The sequence below is a fragment of the Lepidochelys kempii genome, chromosome 26 (genome assembly GCF_965140285.1).
Source record: "Lepidochelys kempii isolate rLepKem1 chromosome 26, rLepKem1.hap1, whole genome shotgun sequence".
In the NCBI taxonomy this organism is placed as follows: domain Eukaryota; kingdom Metazoa; phylum Chordata; order Testudines; family Cheloniidae; genus Lepidochelys; species Lepidochelys kempii.
In genome coordinates this window covers 393,926-415,533 of record NC_136405.1, presented here as the reverse complement: position 1 = coordinate 415,533, position 21,608 = coordinate 393,926, and the positions used below count along the sequence as shown (strand labels likewise).

Sequence of the window (21,608 nt, the reverse complement as noted above, 5' to 3'; positions counted from 1 at the left end):
ACAGAATCCATAAATCATGCCATACACAACTAATCACACAAGTAATTAATAGCAGAGCACTGCAGTAACTAGCGAACAACTCATCACCAGAAATCGGTTCACATAGGATGTTCCAAGAATTTGGAGTAATGAACCGAAGTTTGAAGATAAAATTAAACAGAAAAAGAGGCCTAAATTAATAAAATTATTTTCTACAAAATTTGCACCTAGGTGAAATTTTCATTATAATCACGAAGATAGTTACTGAAACTTTGCCTCCATCTAGTGCTTTAAAAGCTCCTTGGGGCTGCAGGGTGCTCATGACCAGAGCTCTTCTTATATGGCCACCAAATCTAGTAATAGACAAGCAGGGACAGACACTTGTTTAGGCCTCAGCACTCTTGGACTGATCTAATTCTGTCTTAATGTGTTAGGGTCTTTGTGCACAGCACATGTACAGTGCCAGTGATTTGCTTGGACAGGATTTCTGGTTTTCATATCCAAATTATTCTCAGTGTAAATCACCAAAGGAAACTTGGAACTTCATGAAAAGCTTGGATCACAGGTATTAAATTATTTCTCTCTGTACTGAGACTATTTTTCTTTTTTCCGCTCTTTTCTTTAAGCACAAATCAAACACCTCAAGATGATTTTACCACTGAAAACTGATTCTTGACCTAATTTTTAAACTCATTATATGCAAGCTTGTTTGCATCCTCAACAAAATCTGCTTGTTCTTACAAAACCCCAGCAAAGCTCTGAGTTTAAAATCAACAATAGCCAGGGAGCTGAAAGGGAAGAGTCAGTCAAGAACCAGGGACTGTTAATTGAATGAGTCGAAAGAATAGTAAATATGGCAGGCGACCAGCTTGGCTTAATGGTGAAATCCTAGCGGATCTTAAACATAAAAAAGAAGCTTACAAGAAGTGGAAGGTTGGACATATGACCAGGGAAGAGTATAAAAATATTGCTCGGGCATGTAGGAATGATATCAGGAGGGCCAAATCGCACCTGGAGCTGCAGCTAGCAAGAGATGTTAAGAGTAACAAGAAGGGTTTCTTCAGGTATGTTGTCAACAAGAAGAAAGCCAAGGAAAGTATGGGCCCCTTACTGAATGAGGGAGGCAACCTAGTGACAGAGGATGTGGAAAAAGCTAATGTGCTCAATGCTTTTTTTGCCTCTGTCTTCACTAACAAGGACAGCTCCCAGACTGCTGCGCTGGGCATCACAAAATGGGGAAGAGATGGCCAGCCCTCTGTGGAGATAGAGGTGGTTAGGGACTATTTAGAAAAGCTGGACGTGCACAAGTCCATGGGGCCAGATGAGTTGCATCCGAGAGTGCTAAAGGAACTGGCGGCTGTGATTGCACAAAGAAAAGGAGTACTTGTGGCACCTTAGAGACTAACCAATTTATTTGAGCATGAGCTTTCGTGAGCTACAGCTCACGCCATATTTTTGAAAACTCGTGGCGAACCGGGGAAGTCCCGGATGACTGGAAAAAGGCTAATGTAGTGCCAATCTTTAAAAAAGGGAAGAAGGAGGATCCTGGGAACTACAGGCCAGTCAGCCTCACCTCAGTCCCTGGAAAAATCATGGAGCAGGTCCTCAAAGAATCAATCCTGAAGCACTTGCATGAGAGGAAAGTGATCAGGAACAGCCAGCATGGATTCACCAAGGGAAGGTCATGCCTGACTAATCTAATCGCCTTTTATGATGAGATTACTGGTTCTGTGGATGAAGGGAAAGCAGTGGATGTATTGTTTCTTGACTTTAGCAAAGCTTTTGACATGGTCTCCCACAGTATTCTTGTCAACAATAAGGAAGTATGGGCTGGATGAATGCACTATAAGGTGGGTAGAAAGCTGGCTAGATTGTCGGGCTCAACGGGTAGTGATCAATGGCTCCATGTCTAGTTGGCAGCCGGTATCAAGTGGAGTGCCCCAAGGGTCGGTCCTGGGGCCGGTTTTGTTCATTATCTTCATCAATGATCTGGAGGATGGTGTGGATTGCACTCTCAGCAAATTTGCGGATGATACTAAACTGGGAGGAGTGGTAGATACGCTGGAGGGGAGGGATAGGATACAGAAGGACCTAGACAAATTGGAGGATTGGGCCAAAAGAAATCTGATGAGGTTCAATAAGGATAAGTGCAGGGTCCTGCACTTAGGACGGAAGAACCCAATGCACAGCTACAGACTAGGGACCGAATGGCTAGGCAGCAGTTCTGCGGAAAAGGACCTAGGGGGTGACACTGGACGAGAAGCTGGATATGAGTCAGCAGTGTGCCCTTGTTGCCAAGAAGGCCAATGGCATTTTGGGATGTATAAGTAGGGGCATAGCAAGCAGATCGAGGGACATGATCGTTCCCCTCTATTCGACATTGGTGAGGCCTCATCTGGAGTACTGTGTCCAGTTTTGGGCCCCACACTACAAGAAGGATGTGGATAAATTGGAGAGAGTCCAGCGAAGGGCAACAAAAATGATTAGGGGTCTGGAACACATGAGTTATGAGGAGAGGCTGAGGGAGCTGGGATTGTTTAGTCTGCAGAAGAGAAGAATGAGGGGGGATTTGATAGCTACTTTCAACTACCTGAAAGGGGGTTCCAAAGAGGATGGCTCTAGACTGTTCTCAATGGTAGCAGATGACAGAACGAGGAGTAATGGTCTCAAGTTGCAGTGGGGGAGGTTTAGATTGGATATTAGGAAAAACTTTTTCACTAAGAGGGTGGTGAAACACTGGAATGCGTTACCTAGGGAGGTGGTAGAATCTCCTTCCTTAGAGGTTTTTAAGGTCAGGCTTGACAAAGCCCTGGCTGGGATGATTTAACTGGGAATTGGTCCTGCTTCGAGCAGGGGGTTGGACTAGATGACCTTCTGGGGTCCCTGCCAACCCTGATATTCTATGATTCTATGAATGTTGCAGTTATGAGCCAGCTCAGGCCAGAAACTGGGTTCCTACTGCTACACTAATTTTTAACTTAACTTTTAGTAATAGTCTGAAAATCCGGGAGGCCACCATTATAGTGGAAGCCCCTTCCCCATCTTTCCAGAGTTTGCCAAGGTCTCACTGCTGACCAGAGACAGAAAGCATTTCCTAAGCTGTCACAAAGTACAAAGGTTTCAGAGTAGCAGCCATGTTAGTCTGTATTCGCAAAAAGAAAAGGAGTACTTGTGGCACCTTAGAGACTAACCAATGTATTTGAGCATAAGCTTTCGTGAGCCACAGCTCACTCCATCGGATGCATCAGATGAAGTGAGCTGTAGCTCACGAAAGCTTATGCTCAAATAAATTGGTTAGTCTCTAAGGTGCCACAAGTACTCCTTTTCTTTTTACAAAGTACAAAAACTGGCAAAGTGTCAGTCAGGAGGTTGTTCTCTCCTGATAACTTTCCTGAAGAGGGAGCACTAGGCCCGGTCTGCATAAAAGAAATGGTCACATTTAATACACTTGTAAAAACATGGTCAAGTGGCAGAAGGGTACAGTCTTGTGGCTAAGACACCATAGGATGACCAGATAGCTAGTGTGAAAAATTGCGACAGGGTGATAGCGACCTATATAAGATAAAGCCCCATATACCAGGACTGTCCCTGTAAAATAAAGACATCTGGTCACCCTAAGGCACTGGGCTGTGACTCGGCTGATTTGGGTTCAGTTCTTGGCGCCGTTACAGGTGCCCTGTGTATAATCTCTGTGCTTCAACTCCCACATCTGCAAAAAGGGGGATAAGCAAAGCAGGGAAGTGTTATCCCCCATTTTGCAGAAGTGCTCAGATACTCTGCTGATGGGGGCTATGGAAGCAGAGATAGGTCTGACTGGTTTATAATTAGTTCATATATGTGGACAGAAAAAAAACATGACCATCATGTTTTTATGGTATTAGCCTAAGTAATTTATAGGGTTAAAACATGGTTTCCAACATCGGTTTTTCTGTTCTCACAGGCAACAGAAAACATGTTGTAACTCAGAGGGGCCACACCAATATTTTCAAACTTTGTGTAATCATTGTTACTTTGTAGCTGAGACATACTAATACCAGGCAGCATGCAATGCCAGGGAACCAACAGGCAGTTTTTATCTCAATTTTATCACACCTGTACTGTGGCTGACAACAAATATTTCTCCAAATAAAATGAAGTTGCCTATTGTTCTGGTTTTTACTTTTTTGGGATGCAAATGCCTGTGCAGATAGGCAGCTGGGGTGAACCCCTCCTACACCCAAACTAGGGTGACCAGACATCCTGATTGTATAGGGACAGTCCCGATATTCGGGGCTTTGTCCTATATAGGCACCTATTACTTCCCACCCGCCTCCTGTCTGGTCACCCTAATCCAAACCACCTATTACTCCCCACCCGCCTCATCCCTTTGGGCAGGAAGAAAGAAGCTGACAATTTAGTCAAAGCTTTGGCAAGCTTGCAGTGAGGGGGTTTAAAGAAATTGATTTCCGAGAGCAGGCCTTACACTCTTGAGAGAAAGGTTCAGTTTTCTTTGATGTGCAGCTTCTACTCAGAGGAGGTAACATTATGGGCAGAGATTGTTCTTGGATTTAGGTGCACAGTCTCCCTAAGGTACTGTACCTCTTCTGGATCAACAGTCATACAAGAAGGAATTAAATCTACAGACCCTGGCAACAGTTACAGGATTAAATTCTCAAATGCTCTGGAGGAAGAAAAATTCCACATGCACAACAGACATCCAAAATGGCTCAACATAATTTATTTTTTTATGTTAAAATGTACAGAGTTCTTTTGAAAGTACTTGCTAGAAAGGGGAAAAAAAGTGATATTACATACAAGGAGAGGAAGGGAGGCCCGCCGGCCAGGAGCGCATGACATGGAGAATTACAAAGGCATCTAGGCCCCCCTTCCCCTTAGCTTACAAGTCACCATGAACAAAGTACAAAGAGGTTACAAAACAGGAAAAGCAAATATAAACAGACAGGAATAGACTTAGCTTCATTTGTACATGCGGCTTTTAGAGGCATCTGGAGCTCTATTCACACACTCTAGAGATCTCTTTAAAGAGAATTTTTATCTTTCTTAAAATAGTTTTTAATATTCTACAACAAAGATAAAAAATTTTAAAGATGGAATGAAATGAAAAAGCTCTTATTTTAAAAGGCATCAAAGTCACTAACAGTGATTTTTTTAAATTTCTTTTAGAAGATTACCCAAGTTATTTTGCTAAAAATACATTTTTTTTAAACAGAAGTGAAAAAATGGTAGGTACCAATATTACTTGTGTTGGATAATTTCTTTTATAATATAGAAAAGAACTTTTTTTCTACAATAGTTCTACAGTCACAAAGGCTTGTGGAAAAGGGAGCTGCCCAATTGATTAAAAAAAACATACAAAACCCAAACCAAACAGCAAACAAACTAAATTCACGGCCCTCATTTCAACAGCTTCTCCTCCTGTCTTTAACCCTCTCTCTCCCTGCTCCCCCGCCTTCCCTCCCGCAACCACGAAGCAATGAAACAGCTGAAGATCTAGGAAGGAGAGGGCAGCACGGTGCGCTTTCTACATGGATGAGTTAAAACCGGAATAGTATATACAGAGAAACGGGATCCTACACAGCCTCGCACATGCTCAAAACAAAGAAATAAGGAGTGGAAGTCCTTGGAATTCTGCCTTTTTATATTTGGCAGTTATTGAAGAAAGGTCCGTTTTAGTGCATCTGAAGAAACCTCAAACCTTCATTTGGATGTTTTTTTATGTTGTTTACAACTAATTGGTTTTATTATTGTCTGTATCTCTACAGAATATACAATAAAAGAGAACTTTACACTAAAGGGTAAATAGTGTCCCTTCTTTTTGTTTGTGACGGCATGCCGACAGGTGCAGCCCCTCTCTTTTATCACACACAGCTGAGCAGCAGAAAGAAAATGGGAACGGGGGTGTGCACAAGCACCCTACAAAACCCTGCTGACTAGGTCTCACTGCGGTATGCTGATTGTCCCACTCCCATTTCCTCCCTTGAGGAGCTGAAACTCCCTTCACTTCCCACACACAGACTCAAAGGTGATGATGTCAAAAGAAACTGGGAAAGCAGGAATGTGCCTGTTTTAACACCATGACTCCTCTGGAAGAAGGACACACTCAGCAGTTTCTCCCCACATGCACAGGAATGGAATAGTGACACAGACTCTGTAGGTTTCTTGTCAAGTCACTTAAACGTACGCTTCATCTTCCAAGATTATGTGAGTAAAGGAACTTAGAGGCAGACTACTGGCAATGGCTGCTCGAGCTCAGTCAGACTCCAAGGCTCAGAACCAAGACCTTTAGCATTTCAAAGCAGATATTAAAGAAGAGTTTGGGATCTCAGAGTTATGGCTGATTTGCAGGTTGTCAAAACGAGACCCTGTAGCCATTTTCGTCTCTTTCTGATGCACAGTAACCATCTCTTATCCTTCTAGTGGCTGCATTAGGGTTCCATAAAGTTCTCCTTTGAGATGCTAATGCTAGTTCAGACTGACAATGTGTTTGTGTGCTGAATGGGAACATTTTAAAGTGACATTATACTTTCAGAATGAAACATACAGACTGTATTTCAATTAATCAATCTATGAAGACATCACTGTGAGAAGAATTTATGTTTATATATAATTCCAAATTGTACTAAGGGGTAAGAAGGTCAGAAAGGATTAAGAGGAGAAATTTTCCTGCCTCATTGGAATAAAGAGTTAGTTTGTCCTCCATGTCTCCTTCTGAGTCTCCCATAAGTGCCTCCTGCTGGACTTAAGTAGGAAATGCAAAGTGGGGACTAGAGGGATGGGTTTTGTTACCCTTTGAGATGTCTGACATTTTAATGACTGCAGCATTGGGAGCTGCACACAGAGGGACATACAGGAGGAAGAGGAAGGAGTGGGGAACATACACTTGAAAATAAAATTTAAAAAGATGATTCACTGTTAAAGATATTCTGTCTGTGTGGTCAGCAAAGTAAGGCTCTCTTTAAATTATGAAAAGATTTTTGTGCACATTTTCCCCCTAAAACCATTTGAAAATGACTTCAGCTGTAAAACGTTTCAGGATTCTGAAGGAAACAAAAACCCAAAATGAACGAACAAAAAAAGAATAAAGACCAGGCTTCCTAAAAAATAAAATAAACCAAAGAAAAACCCTCTAAATCTACAGCAATATTTTTAACTGGGAAAAGGTCCATTTTCTCTGGTTCGTCAGTATAAAAGGTTCCTTTATTTATATATATTTAAGTTTTTAGGTTGCAAGTTCATTTCGCTCATCTTCTCATGTACGGTCCGTTGAGCGACTGCTTGGGCACCCCAGCAGCATTCATGTAGCTGTGATGGGAGGGGCCAGTATACATCATGTTTCCATGAGGGTTTGGCTGCATAGGCTGCTGGGTATAGGCCTGGCTCCCCATCATTCCCATCTGCATCTGCATAGGATACTGTGCTGTCTGGTTCATGTATGCAGGGTTACTATGGTAACTGCTGTTCATCATGGGCTGTGTCATTCTGTAGCTGTTCATGGCATTCAGGGTGTTCATATTCATGGAATTGACATTGTAGGGGGGAGTTGGCATCAAGTTAACCCCCATGTTCATACCTCGCTGAACAGCTAGTGCACGAGGGCCAGCCTGCATGGCAACTGCCGGTGGGCTGCGGCCATAGAGCTGCTGCTGGTGTGCAGTTGCAGAGGGCAGTGGTGCTGATTTAGAACGAATGGAAATGTGCCCCTTAACTGGCATTTGCCCCTGCAACCTTTGTGTGTGGGGGATACCAATGTTGGTAGCAGACATGTTACACTGAAGCAGAGGTGATGTGAGGTTCATGGTGGTGGATGCCAAGTTTGGTGGGGGTGTCATGGTGGCTTGTGCTTGCGGTGTCCCAGCTAATGGATGAGATGGAGCTAGCTGAGGCAATCCTGTGTTGGACAGAGAAACACTGGTTGCATAGGAAGTCACAGCAGGAGAATGGCTATAAGGCATGGCATGAGGGTCCATAATGGTGTTTGTCAGCTGCTGCAACTTGGCTAAACTGAATGTGGCTGATGGCTGAGAGTAGCTCCCAGCACCAAAATCTCCTGGAATCCTCTCATAGATACTTATGTTGCCAGTGCTTCCTGATTCAGGTATTTCCATGATCATAGGTGCTGGGGTGAAACTATTATTCATGCTACACTGAGACAGCGGAGGCTGCTGCTGGGGTGGAGGTGGGGGCTGAGGCTGTTGTGACTGAGGCTGCTGCTGCTGCTGAGGCTGTGGCTGTGTTGCTGGTTGCTGGTTGCTTGGAGGCCTTTCTACCACACAGCTCTGAGGTGACTTAATGTTGCAGTTTGCAGGAGGCTGGACAGTGCTCTGTTGCATCATGCTGCAGCTGTTGCCAATGTTTGCCATTTGCTGAGTGACAACACAACTGTTCTGAGTTAGGCTACTAGAGGAGGACAATCCTCCATAGGAGCAGCTGCTCTGCGAAGAGTTATTTCCACAAATGCTGCCTCCCATAGTGGAGTCATAACTGCTGGGATTTTCATAGTTCTCTGTGGTGCTCTCAATGCTGCCAAGGTCACTGAAGCCACTATCCACCACCTGCTGAGAGTGGTCTGATACAGAAGGCACATCCATCATGGGGCTGGTCTCCATGTTCTGCATAGAAGGTGCGGACAGGGATCCTTGTTCAGGGCTTATCTGGGTGTAACCACTCTCCAGAGCAGGCACGTTGGGACTGCTGACGGAACGCACAGATTGGCTAGGATGGGACTGAACAGAGGATATTGGACTGTTGTGTTCTGACGCATGGCAATCTTCAACCATTGATATTTGAGGGTCCTCATCAGCTTGAGTGTAACTCTGCAGAGTCTGACAAGCTGCAAGAGTTTCCTCACAGTCCTGGTACGCTACGTCATGTTCATTACTTTCCTCCTGCGTCAAGGACTGGACTGCTTGGACAGTTTCTAGATCTAGTTCACTATGAGGAATCTCTTCCTCTTCTTTTAATTCAATTAACCTTTCTTTAGTATTTTGCTCTTCTTCAGGATCATCTTCAGAGCCAGGGACATGCTCTGAGCCCACTGACGTCTCATGGGAAGCCTGCTCTTCCTCAGAATCTGCCTCCGCTTCATTTTTGCCTTTTACCTCTTCTCTACTGCTCTGTATGCTTGTTTCTAAAAAAGACTCCTGGACATCAGGCTCCTCCTTTACTTCTTCTCTAATTGGCAGTTCCTCCAATTCTTTCTTCTTTGCAGATTCCAGATGACCATCGTCTTCATCATCTGCATCATGGTCTTCATTTTGGTTTGTAACTACTGCAACCTCATCCTCTTCTTCCTCATGGTCATGCTCAGGTTCTTCTAATTCTTGCTGTTCTTCTTCTGATTGCCTTTGCTCTTCTAATACCCGTGGCTTCTCCTCTACTTCTTCCTCTACCTCAGGCTCCTTAACATCTGCTGCTGGACTGCTGCTGCTGTCCATAGGAGAAACTGCTCTCACTTCACTGCTGGTTGTATCTTCCTCTTCTCCCTCTCCCACCTCCTCTGTTTCCATATGCACATCTTCCTCCTTCTTTTCCTCAGCGAGGGGTTGCTCTTCTTTCTTCTCAAGAGGCTCTTCTTTCTCCTGCATTTTGGGTTTACGCCCTGGTTTTGAATTAGTTACCATAGCATCAACTCCCTCATCCTGAGCAGATACTGGCACCTTTTCCCGGTTCAGTTTAAACCCTGGTTTTCTACCAGGTCTTTTCTTCCAGTGGATTGGTTTGCGACTTTTGCCTTTTGGCCATCCCTTTTTCTTTTTCATGGGTGTGGAAGTATCTGGCTCAAATGGAGAAATCTTTGCTTCACATTTTCTGAGCACAGATACTGGCTTCAAGGTAGGGGTGCCTGGAAACACAAAACAAAAATACCGCTTAAACTTTCCATAATTACTTGAATGTTTCCTCTTTCCTGCCTTCAAAGGAATCCTCCCCCCATTTCAAAGTCCCAAGCATTCCACCCCATATATTAATTCAATGTTCATGAACAATAAAAGAGAACAAAGAATTTTTAACCCTTTCTCTCATTTAAACATTTGCTCATTAATAACACATTAAATTAACTGCATTTGCAAAGAACATCTTTTCAGAGTTTTGAGCCTTTAATATGTAATCCAAATTCAGTGACATACCATATGCTAGATCAGAAGAACTAGAAAGGACCATCATAACTTTGCAAGTACAATTAATGTAATGTGTTTTAATAGGAAAATATTCCACTTGAGCAAGATACTTCCCACACCCATGAACGTACATTGCACATGTTTACATTTAGTTCTGCTCTTCAGAAGAGATCTAAGGTCCAGAACTATTTCTCTTACCAGTCATTGCTGAAACTGATTAAAAATCAAAGTAATTATTTAGATCCAATAGAACACCAGAGTTACGAATTCACCAGTCAACCACACATCTCATTTGGAACTGAAAGTCAGCAATCAGGCAGCAGAGACAAAAACAGCAAATACTATACAGTACAGTACTGTGTTAAACATAAAATACTAAAAAAAAAAAAGGGAAAGTTTAAAAAAGAAGATTTGACAAGGTAAGGAAACTTTCTGTGCTTGCTTCATTTAAATTAAGATGGTTAAAAAAGCAGCATTTTTCTTCTGCAAAATAAAGTTTCAAAGCTGTATTAAGTCAATGTTCAGTTGTAAACTTTTGAAAGAACAACCATAACATTTTTTCAGAGTTGCAGACAACCTCCATTCCCAAGGTGTTCATAACTCTGAGATTCTACTGTAATTTTATTTGGCAGCTGAAGAACACTTTGTTTCTGCATAAATAATAAAAGGAAGCCAAAATTTTCTCTCTTTTGTCTATTTTTTGATGGATCTTTTTCATATTTAAGCTACTTTCCAAATGTTATTATAGATTCATAGATATAAGGCCAGAAAGGAGCACTGTGATCATCTAGTCTGACCACTGGTATAGCACAGGCCCTAGGACTTCCTTGAATTAATTCATGTTTGAACTAGAGCATTTCTCTTACAAAAATATCCAATCTTGATTTAAAGTTTTGAGTGATGAAGAATCCAACACAGCCCTTGATAAACTGTTCCAATAGTTACAAATTTGAACCTTATTTCAAGTTTGAATGTATCAACCTTCAACTTCCAGGTACTGGATTGCATTACACTTTTCTCTGGTAGAAGGAAGAGCCCTCTATTTCTGCTCCCCAAGTTGGCACTTATAAATTGTGATCAAGTCACTCTTAACCTTTTCTTTATTAACTTAAACAGACTAAGCTCCTTGAGTCTCACTACAAGGCATGTTTTCCAGTCCTTTAATAATTGTTGTCTAACTGATCACTGTATTTGGGGTTGGGAAGGAATTTTCCCCCGGGTCAGATTGGCAGAGACCCTGGGTTTTTTTTTGCCTGCCTCTGCAACATGGGGCACGGGTCACTTGAAGGTTTTTACTAGAGTAAATCGTGAATTCTCTGTAACTTGAAGTCTTTAAACCATGATTTAAGGATGTCAGTGAAGGCTAGGACTATAACAGGGTTTAAAAGAGAACTGGATATGGCCATTCTTATGTTCGGTAACTCAGCCAGAGGTTAGGGGTCTAATACAGGAGCGGGTGGGTGAGGTTCTGTGGCCTGCAATGTGCAGGTGGTCAGACTAGATGATCACAATGCTCCCTTCTGACATTAAAGTCTATAAATCTTGTGGACATCAGACCTGAACATAATATTCCGTCGTGATCGCAGTACCAAATACAGAGATAATGTAACCTGCCTACTCCTACTCAAGACTTCCCTGTCTATACATACCAGGATCACATTAGCTCTTTTGGCCACAGCATCACACTGGGAGCTCATGTTCAGGTGATTATCTACCATGAGCCTGAAGTACTTTTCAGAGTCACAGCTTTCCACGACAGACTTCCCCGTGCTGCAAGTATGGCCTACATTCTTTGTTCCTACAGTGTAATTTTATATTTGGCTGTATTAGCACACATATTGTTTGCTTAAACCCAGATAACCAGAGATCTAGATTGCTCTATACCAGTGGCCTGTAGTCTTCATCATTTACCACAGACATCCTTGCTCTTTATGGGCCTGTTCCTACAAGGTGCTGAGTGCTGTCAAGTAGAGTTTGTGAAGTCAAGGGGAGGTTGGAAGTTTTTGACACTTCTATTAGTCTCTCAGCACCGTGTAGGACCCATCCTACCCGCAGTAAATCGTTGAAAAATTATTAGTTGCTATATGTTTTCATACTTTGACTTTAAACCAATGGAGCCACCCTAAACAATCTGTCTCTCTCTTTAGTGTTAAATACTTCAAAAGTATTTGAAAGGTGTTGTCCTACTTCCCATTCAATTGACATTTAGTCATGCTGTTCCATTTGGTTCTTTAAAAAAAGTTACTAACCTTCCATAACTGATGTTCTTCGAGATGTGTTGCTCATGCCCATTCCATGTTAGGTGTGTGCGCTTGCCACATGCACTGGGGCCAGAAGTTTTCCCTGTAGTGGTATCCATAGGGGGACTGGCTCTGGTCCCCTCTGGAGCGGTGTGCATGTGTGTCGGTATAAGGGATGCTGCCAGGTCCCCCCTTCCTCAGCTCCTTCTTGCAGAAACTCCGACAGAGGGGAAGGAGGGCAGGTCATGGAATGGACATGAGCAACATCTTGAAGAACAACAGTCATGGTGGTAAGTAACCGTTTTTTCTTCTTCTTCGAGTGCTTGCTCATGTTCATTCCATGTTAGGTGACTTCCAAGCAGTATCTGTGGAGGCGGGTAGGAGTTCATGGATGTGTTGATTGCAACACAGCTCTGCCAAAGCCAGTGTCATCTCTGGCCTGCTGGGTGATGGCGTAGTGGGTCGTGAAGGTGTGCTGCTCTGCAGATATCCTTGATAGGGACTTGTGCTAGGAAGGCTGCCAGATGCAGCCTTGAATGAGCTGTCACTATCAGTGCAGGTACAACCTGTGTCAAATCGTAGCAAGTACAGATGCAGGAAGTAATCCAAGACGAAAGTCTTTAAAAAGACACTGGGAGGCCTTTCATCCGATCAGCCACTGTGACAGAATCGAGTCAATCTACGGAAGGGCTTGGAATGCTCTAAGTAGAAAGCCTGAGCCCGCCTGACATCTAGAGCGTGCAAACGCCTCTCCTCGTTGGACACGTGAGGCTTTGGGCAGAACACCGGGAGGAAAATGTCCTGGTTAACATGAAAACGCAACACCACCTTTGGAAGGAAAGCAGGATGGGGAGGCAACTGACCCTTGTCCTTGAAGAACACCGTGTAAGGGGGCTCTGAGGAAAGGGCTTTAATCTCAGAGACTCGCCTCGCTCAAGTGATAGCCAAAAGGAAAACAACCTTCCACGACAGATGCGCAAGAGAACAGGAGGCTAGGAGGCTCAAAGGGAGGGCCAGTGAGCCTAGAAAGGACTAGGTTAAGGTCCCATTGGGGTACCAGGTCCTGGACTGGGGGGAAATGTCTTTCAAGGCCCTTAAGAAATCTGATCGTCATTTCATGCAAGAATACCGATCTGCCCTGGACGTGAGGATGGAAGGCCAAAATGGCTGCCAGGTGCACCTAGATCGAAGAGAAGGCCAGACCTTCATGTTTTAGGTGAAGCAGGTAGTTCAGAATGGACTGCAGAGATGACTGGGTCCTCCGCTCTGATGCCCAGCAGGAGAAGCACTTCCACTTTGCCAGGTAAGACACTCTAGTGAAGGGTTTTCTACTCTCTAACAGAATGCGCTGGACTTGACTAGAGCAGGCGTGCTCCTTTGGGTTCAGCCACACAGCATCCATGATGTGAGGTGGAGAGAGGCGAGGTTCATAGAATCCTAGAATATCAGGGTTGGAAGAGACCTCAGGAGGTCATCTAGTCCAATCCCCTGCTCAAAGCAAGACCAATATCAACTAAATCATCCCAGCCAAGGCTTTGTCAAGCCGGGCCTTAAAAACCTCTAAGGATGTAGATTCCACCACCTCCCTAGGTAACCCATTCCAGTGTTTCACCACCCTCCTAGTGAAACAGTGTTTCCAAATATCCAACCTCCCCAACTGCAATTTGAGACCATTGTTTCTTGTTCTGTCATCTGCCACCACTGAGAACAGCCTAGCTCCCTCCTCTTTGGAACCCCTCTTCAGGTAGTTGAAGGCTGCTATCAAATCCCCCTTCAGTCTTCTCTTCTGCAGACTAAATAACCCCAGTTCCCTCAGCCTCAGCCTCTCCTCGTAGGTCATGTGCCCCAGCTCCTTTATCATTTTTGTTGCTCTCCGCTGGACATTTTTGTTGCTCTCCAATTTGTCCACATCCCTTCTGTAGTGGGGGGACCAAAACTGGACGCAATACTCCAGGTGTGGCCTGACCAGTGCCGAATAGAGGGAATAATCACTTTCCTTGATCTGCTGGCAATGCTCCTACTAATGCAGCCCAATATGCCGTTAGCCTTCTTGGCAACGAGGGCACACTGCTGACTCATATCCAGCTTCTCATCCACTGTAATCCCAGGTCCTTTTCTGCAGAACTGCTGTTTAGCCAGTCGGTCCACAGCATGTAGCAGTGCATGGGATTCTTCCTTCCTAAGTGCAGGCCTCTGCACTTGTCCTTGTTGAACCTCATCAGATTTCTTTTGGCCAGTCCTCCAATTTCTCTAGGTCACTCTGGACCCTATCCCTACCCTCTAGTGTATCTACCTCTCCCCTCATCTTAGTATCATCTGCAAACTTGCCGAGGATGTAATTAATCCCATCATCCAGATCATTGACAAAGATGTTGAACAAAACCAACCCCAGGACTGGCCCCTGGGGCACTCTGCTTGATACTGGCTGCCAACTAAACATGGAGCCATTGATCACTACCCATTGAGCCCGACAATCTAGCCAGCTTTCTATCCACCTTATAGTCCATTCATCCAATCCATACTTTTTTAACTTGCTGGCAAGAATACTGTGGGAGACCGTGTCAAAAGCTTTACTGAAGTCAAGATATATCACATTCACCGCTTTCCCCATATCCACAGAGCCAATTATCTCATGATGCAGCAATCTCCCATGATCCTGAGAGCAGGTCTGGGTGGTTAGGAAGTGTCCATGGGGATGCTGTTGCCAAATCCACGAGCATGCTGAACCAATGCTGAGGCGATCATGATGACTTGGCCCGGTGCCTCTAAATTGTCAGGAGGGTCCTGCTGATAAGCGGGATTGGTGGGAAGGTGTACATCAGGTCTTCTGTCCAAGACAGGAAAAAAGCATCTGAGAGCGATCCGCTGTCAAGCCCTTGAAAGGAGCAGAACTGGTGGTACTTCCTGTTCTGCCTGTTGGCGAACAGGTCCACTTGGGGAGTTCCCCAGCTCTGTAAGATCATTCTGATGACTTCTGAGTGGAGGGACCACTCGTGGTGAGAAAAGAACGACCTGCTAAGGCAATCAGCCAGCATGTTTCGGACGCCAGGAGATGTAGAGCCTCTATTTATATGGGGTTCCAGATAGAAGAAATCCCACAGCCGGAGGGCTTCTCGACAGAGGACCGTGCTCCTCCTTGCCTGCTGACATAAAACATGGAGGCCATATTGTCCGTCAACACCTGTATCACCTGATGGAATAGTTGCAAAAGGAACACTTTGCAAGCTGAATGGATGGCCCTGAACTCCCTGACACTGATGTGCAATGCCAAGTCTTCCTGGGATCACAACCGCTGGGTCTTTAGTGATCCAAATTGGCTTCCCACGCATCCAACACTAGCACCATTATGGGTTTTGGGGTCGCAAAGGGTACTACTTTGGGCATATTTACTGGGTTGGACCACCATTCCAGAGCAGTAACTACTTGTGGTGGAATTGTGAGGACTCTGTCCAGGTGGTGCCTGGCTGGGGTGTAGACCAATGCCAGCCACATCTGGAGGGGTCTGAGACGTAGTCGTGTGCGTTGAATTACATATGTGCATGCCGCCATGTGCCCTAGCAACCAGATGCATACCCTGGCCATGGTGATTGCGTGACCAGTGAGTTGGGTAATGAGATCCTACAGGCCTTGAATCCGGGTTCTGGGAGAAAGGCCCTGGCTCGGATAGAGTCCAGAACTGCCCTCAATGAACTCTATTCTCCGTACTGGGACCAATGTGGATTTTTGTTCGTTTATCAACAGACCCAATGCTCAGCAAGTGACTTGGACCAAATCGACGCTGCGATGAACTTGTACCCTTGAACGACCCATGATGAGCCATGAGGTACAGGTAGATTTGAACGCCCTGGCGCCTCAGATAAGCTGTGAACACTCATGCATTTTGTGACCACCATTGACACTGTAGCCAGGCCAAATGGAAGCACTACGAACTGTTAGTGAGCTCACTCCATTACAAACCACAGGAAACTTCTGTGTCCATGGAAAACTGAAATATGAAAAATACGCATCCTTCAAGTCGAGGGCGGTGTACCAGTTTCCAGGAAGGGGATAATGGAGGCCAAGGAGACCATGCAGAACTTCAACTTTTTGAGATATTTGTTGATGCCTCACAGGTCCAATATGGGACACAGGCCCCTTTTGGCCTTCGGTATCAGAAAGTACCAAAAGTAGAAACCTTTGCCTCTTAGATGCATGGGGACTTCCTCTGCGGCCCCTACTTGCAGGACGGCTTGCCCCTCTTGGGTGATAAGTTGCTCCTGAGAAGGGTCCCTGAAGAGGCACACCCTCAAAATACCCACTTGCTTCCAGGCAGGTGGTGGAAGGAGCCCAAGTGGGAAGAAGGAGCTAGTTGTTGGCCTTGACTGCGCTTGTAGCCCTTGCCCTTCTTACAGCAGAGCTCCGGTCAGGCCTGACCACTTGGTCTTTGAGGTTGCTGCGGCTTAAACCTCTTTCTAGAAGAGGCTGGTGTATAGAGACCCAGGGAACATAGAGTAGCCCATGAGTCCTTAAGCCCATGTAACTGTTTCTGTTTGTTCTGCAAACAGGGCTAGGCATCAAAAGGTGGGTTCTGAATTGATTGTTGAGCCTCCGTCGACAGCCGTAGCGATGGACCTGGCAGCTGAGTCTGCCAAGTCAGAGGTGGCCTGAAGGGAGGACCTTGCCACATTTCTCCCTTCATCTAAAATGACAAGGAACTCCTGCTTGGAGTCCTCTGGCAGTGAGTCTGCGAACTTGGCCACAGATTGCCACACATTAAAATCATACCTCCCGAGTAAGGCCTGATGGTTTGCCACTCGTAACTGGAGGCTGGCAGACAAACTTTTCTGCCAAATAAGTCTAACCTCTTGCCGTCTTTGTTTTTGGGAGTTGGGCCAGGTTGTCTCTGCCTGTCTCTCTCGTTGGCCGCAGAGACCACTAGAGAGTTCGGAGCCAGGTGGGAATATAAATACTCAAAGCCCTTTACAGGGACATAATACTTCCACTCTGCTCATTTGGAGATAGGCGGGAGAGAGGACGGAGTCTGCATAAGGCTTTCACCATCTTTACTATTCCTTCGTGGATCGGGAATGCAACCCTAGACAAGTCCACCATGGGCAAAATGTCAAAGTATCAGAGGTTTCTGCCAGTTCCTCTGCTTCCCATCCCTGGTTTGCGGCCACTTTAGCAGCTCCTGGTATGCCTTGGCATCGTCCTGTGGCACTATTTGGGACGGTCCCGCCACTGCCTTGTTGGGTGAGGGCGGGAGGAGGGGCTGGCTCAAAGTCCCCCGCATGGGTGGCCTCCACCAAGGTCGGAGGGCTCCTGGGGACCTTGCTCGGACTCTTCCTCTGAATCTGGAGGGGGGTGGGGGACTGTTGCCGACCTCCTCTCTGACACCCCCGACACTGAACACTGCATCTGGGTTTCTGATTCCTAGGAGAACCCCCACGGGTTACAAAAGTGCCACGAGTTAGGCCATTGACCCCGGGGCCATTCACCAGCGGGTAGCCCTGGTGGAACCCCTACAGATCTGGCTGGGTGTGCCTGGCTCAAGGAACCCGCCATCTCCTCAGCCTTTGAGGCTGAGGAAGAAAGTTCCTCCCTTGGGGACCACAGTGGCACTGACGCCATGTCCATGTCCCCTCTGCGTCTACCATTCCAGCGTCTGCGGAAGAAGTGCTGGGGCTCAGGGTCCCAGTGCGCCTGTCTGGGGACTGGTGGCGGAGATCGACGGATCGGTGACGGTACACGAGCGATCGACACCTAGAGCTCTGGGAACGACGCTGGGAGTCTGGCGACCGACAATGGGGCAACAGAGAATGCAGTCTCGACTCTGGAGATTGGTGCAGCAAGTCTGGGAATCTGCGTCTCGGCCCCGGGGACCAGTCACGTGGTTCTGGGGATCAGTGTTGTGGTGCGGATGATCTCTGTTGCCCCGAGGAGTGATGCCCATGCTCTGGTGACTGGTGCCATGATCCCGGAGACCAGTGGCATGCTTCGGCTCTGCATCGCCTGTTCGGCGAGTGATGCCACGCCTCGGGGGACCAATGCCAAGAGTCCAGCAAATGGTGCCAGGAGCTCTGGTTGTTGTGGGCAGGTCAGAAGTGCATCCCTGGGAATCGCTGCTTCGACGCCGACCGCTGTGGAATGATGCTGCACCGATGGAGACCGTTGCACAAGCCCCAGTGCCGGCTTCCCTCTGGAGATGACGAGGTCTTGACGGGGCATCGGTGGCACCAGCAAAGACATGATGTCTTTTGCAGCCTGGAAGGCCTCTGGCTGGAATCTCCTGGTGCCCATCCCTGGGCTAAGTCCCTTAGGGGGCTAACTTACCTGCAGTACTATTTCGCTAACTATTAAGAGAACAATGAAAAATACTTATCTAAGAACTATTTACACAATGAGTGACAGGAAAAAAGAACCACTTCCCAAAGCAAGGAGATGGGTGAGGAGCATCACTGGCGGTAAGAAGGAGCTGAGGGAGGGGGGAGCCGGCGGCACCCCTTATACTGGCGCATGTGCGCACCACTCCAGAGGGCACCAGAGCCGGTCCCCTACGGATACCACTGAGGGAAAAACTTCCTGCACCGGTACCTGTGGTGAGCACACACCCCTAACATGGAATGGACATGAGCAAGCACTTGAAGAAGAACTTAAATTTTCCATATCAATAAGTTCAATATAGATTTACAGGTTTTAAGGGGCCTCCCACCACTTCCCTTACATTTTTTGAGAGATTGATGCCGTAGGGTTTGAATCCATAAAAATGTTTCTTTAATTATAAATTGAATATTCCATATATTACAGCCTTCATGGTTATGAAATTTTTTTCCTTCATAAAAGCTGACCAAATGAATGGAACAATCCAGCTGAAATTTAAATGCAAAATGTCAGGAAAGTCAAAGTTATTGCCAGAAATGAAACTTTCTAGAAGCGCAGTACTGCCATATCACCTATATAATAACCCAGTTAAAGTCACTAATATCATCCTCTTTTTAAAAACCAAAACGTCAAGATTCACAAATGCCAAAATTGAGTAAATGTGTTTTTCTTCCACTTCTGTTCACCTTTCTTATTAGTTACCCTCTTCTTGTGTAAACTCTATAATTAGATTTTAATTTCTTCTGGGCATGGACCTTTTATTTTTATTTGTACTGTTAAGGATCCAGAACATTTTTGGGCACTGTAAAAACAATAGTGAATCAATCATATCTTGGTCCCCTTATGATGATGTAACGTTTTCTGTTATAAGGATATATACGCATGCACATCTGTGTAGTATATGTGACTAATCGAAATCAGTGTCTACTTAAATCTAAACAGAAGGAGCCTGGTAGCAATCATACTGAAAATTGCCCTTCCTTGTTCTAACTGTAAGTTCTAAGAATTTTAGTCTTACATGGAAAAAAGATCACTCTCTTCCATCATGTAAACGACTGGACGCTATGGTATTGGATGTTTTAGAAATGATAGTAATTTAGAGAGCAGAGTACATTGAAAGGATACATTTTGTCTCTCTAGAGCACAGACTTGCTCACAGAGGCATCTCTGAAGCCAAGATTCCTTTTAAATTCAGGCCTTGGACAATGTACCACCCCTTTCCCCATTCTATCTAGTGGCCCCAATGTGGCCAAGACACAACTCACCCTCTGGCCTGAGACCAAATTTCAGACCATAAGGTGACGTTTTGGGGACGTAATAAAACATTTTAAATGTTTGTCTTAGCCTAAAGATAAATTATTCTGGAAAATTTGAGCCAAATCCCTCCTAGACAGGGCCTAAAAAATCCACTTGCCTGGTATGACATCAGTTTCTGGCGAATGACATAAGTTTCTGCAGAATCTGAGCTTTCGTTAAAAAACTTCCTAGCCTTTATGGTTGTGAAGAAAATCTTCTCAATGTGAACTGACTGTAAATGAATCCAATGTAGTCTTTCTGAGACTGAAACCTCCTCCTGTGCACCTGCTCAGAGCTTTCTCAAACTGCAGCAAACTAAAAACTGATTCAAGTTTTTGATTAATCTATAAATTCTTCTCCAAAAATGGCCTGCACTGAACTAGTTATAATGACCTTTAAATTGTTATCTTGTTAAATGAGAGAAATTCACATTTTTCTTAAAGCCCAATGCCATTTTCTGCAGGATCTGCAAAGACGTCAGCATCAAAAGACACAGGAGTACACAGTAAATGATTCCAGTGCAACAATATCTGATATAGTGTGCTCATTTCTGGGAACATATTACTTGAAAGATACTGACAAATTTGAGGAAGTTTGGAGAAAAGCAACAGAACTGACTGGGGGCAAGCAGGATTAAGTCACATGGGAAGATAAAGAAAATTAAATATATGTAGCTTGATTAAGCAACAACTGGAAGGACAGGAATTATTTGGTATGGTAAACATAGCCATAACTAGGAGACATGAGATAAAATTAAGAGAAGAAAAACGTAAGTCAAACATCAGGGGAAACCTGGAAATGTGATGTATTAGTTTATATAATAGTTTCCCAGGGAAAGTACTGGAAGTCTCATTGCTTAAAATGGACCGGATAGATCTTTTCTCATCTCAAGTTATTTTTTTTAATCTTAACTATTGCATGTTATGACATTTTGTTATTCTTTCTGCCCAATCCATGTTGCATTCACACTTTTTTTTAAATTTAATTTTAATGCAAATGGGGATTAGCACTGTAGGAACACAATGGTGATTGTTGCTATATAAATAGCAAAGACAGACAGAATTACATCATTACCTCTTCAACATGTAAATACAATTAGGGATGATTCTCCTCTACTAATGAGAGGCCAGTTGAGTGCTATAAATTACTTAGGAAGTTCCAGTAAGAATCACTGAAGGTGGGATGAGAACACCAAACATCTCCTTCTTATGGTCCTTTATTTTTATTTGGCTGTTTGCCCTCATAAAATGTAGGCAATCAAAGAGCTCCCACAGGGTATATGCAATGTATTAAGCAATAGTGGAGCATATAACAACTGTGAATTAGGTTATTAGTGAAATACCTGAATGAGAGATGCTACATCTATAGTGTTACAGCACACTAAATGCCACAGTTCAGACCAAATTTATTTTTCTTGTCTGTATTAAAGGTTTAGTACCAGAGTACTTTGGGGAAGGACGAGAAATTGAGGGCAAGTATACCCAATATAAATGAGGAACAGATCCCAAATAGACCCTTTACTGTCTATTCCTCCTACTTTATTTAGTCACTGTAAGGGGAGGCTGAGTAAGAGGTTGCTGCGATTTGCTTTGCTTTTATTTCTCTAAGTGATACATTT

The 21,608-nt window shown here is 44.7% G+C and overlaps 1 protein-coding gene across 4 annotated transcripts in view; it reads right to left on the bottom strand.

Annotated features, from left to right (window-relative positions):
- Nucleotides 1-4,674: 4,674 nt before the first annotated feature.
- Nucleotides 4,675-21,608, bottom strand: part of KAT6A (lysine acetyltransferase 6A) — an 81,742-nt gene continuing 64,808 nt past the window's right edge. For all 4 annotated transcript variants that reach the window (XM_073325195.1, XM_073325198.1, XM_073325199.1 and 1 more), the window contains one exon: nucleotides 4,675-9,820. In XM_073325195.1, the coding sequence (XP_073181296.1) occupies nucleotides 7,221-9,820 (2,600 nt within the window). In that variant the 3' untranslated portion in view covers nucleotides 4,675-7,220. The remainder of the gene's footprint in view (nucleotides 9,821-21,608) is intronic.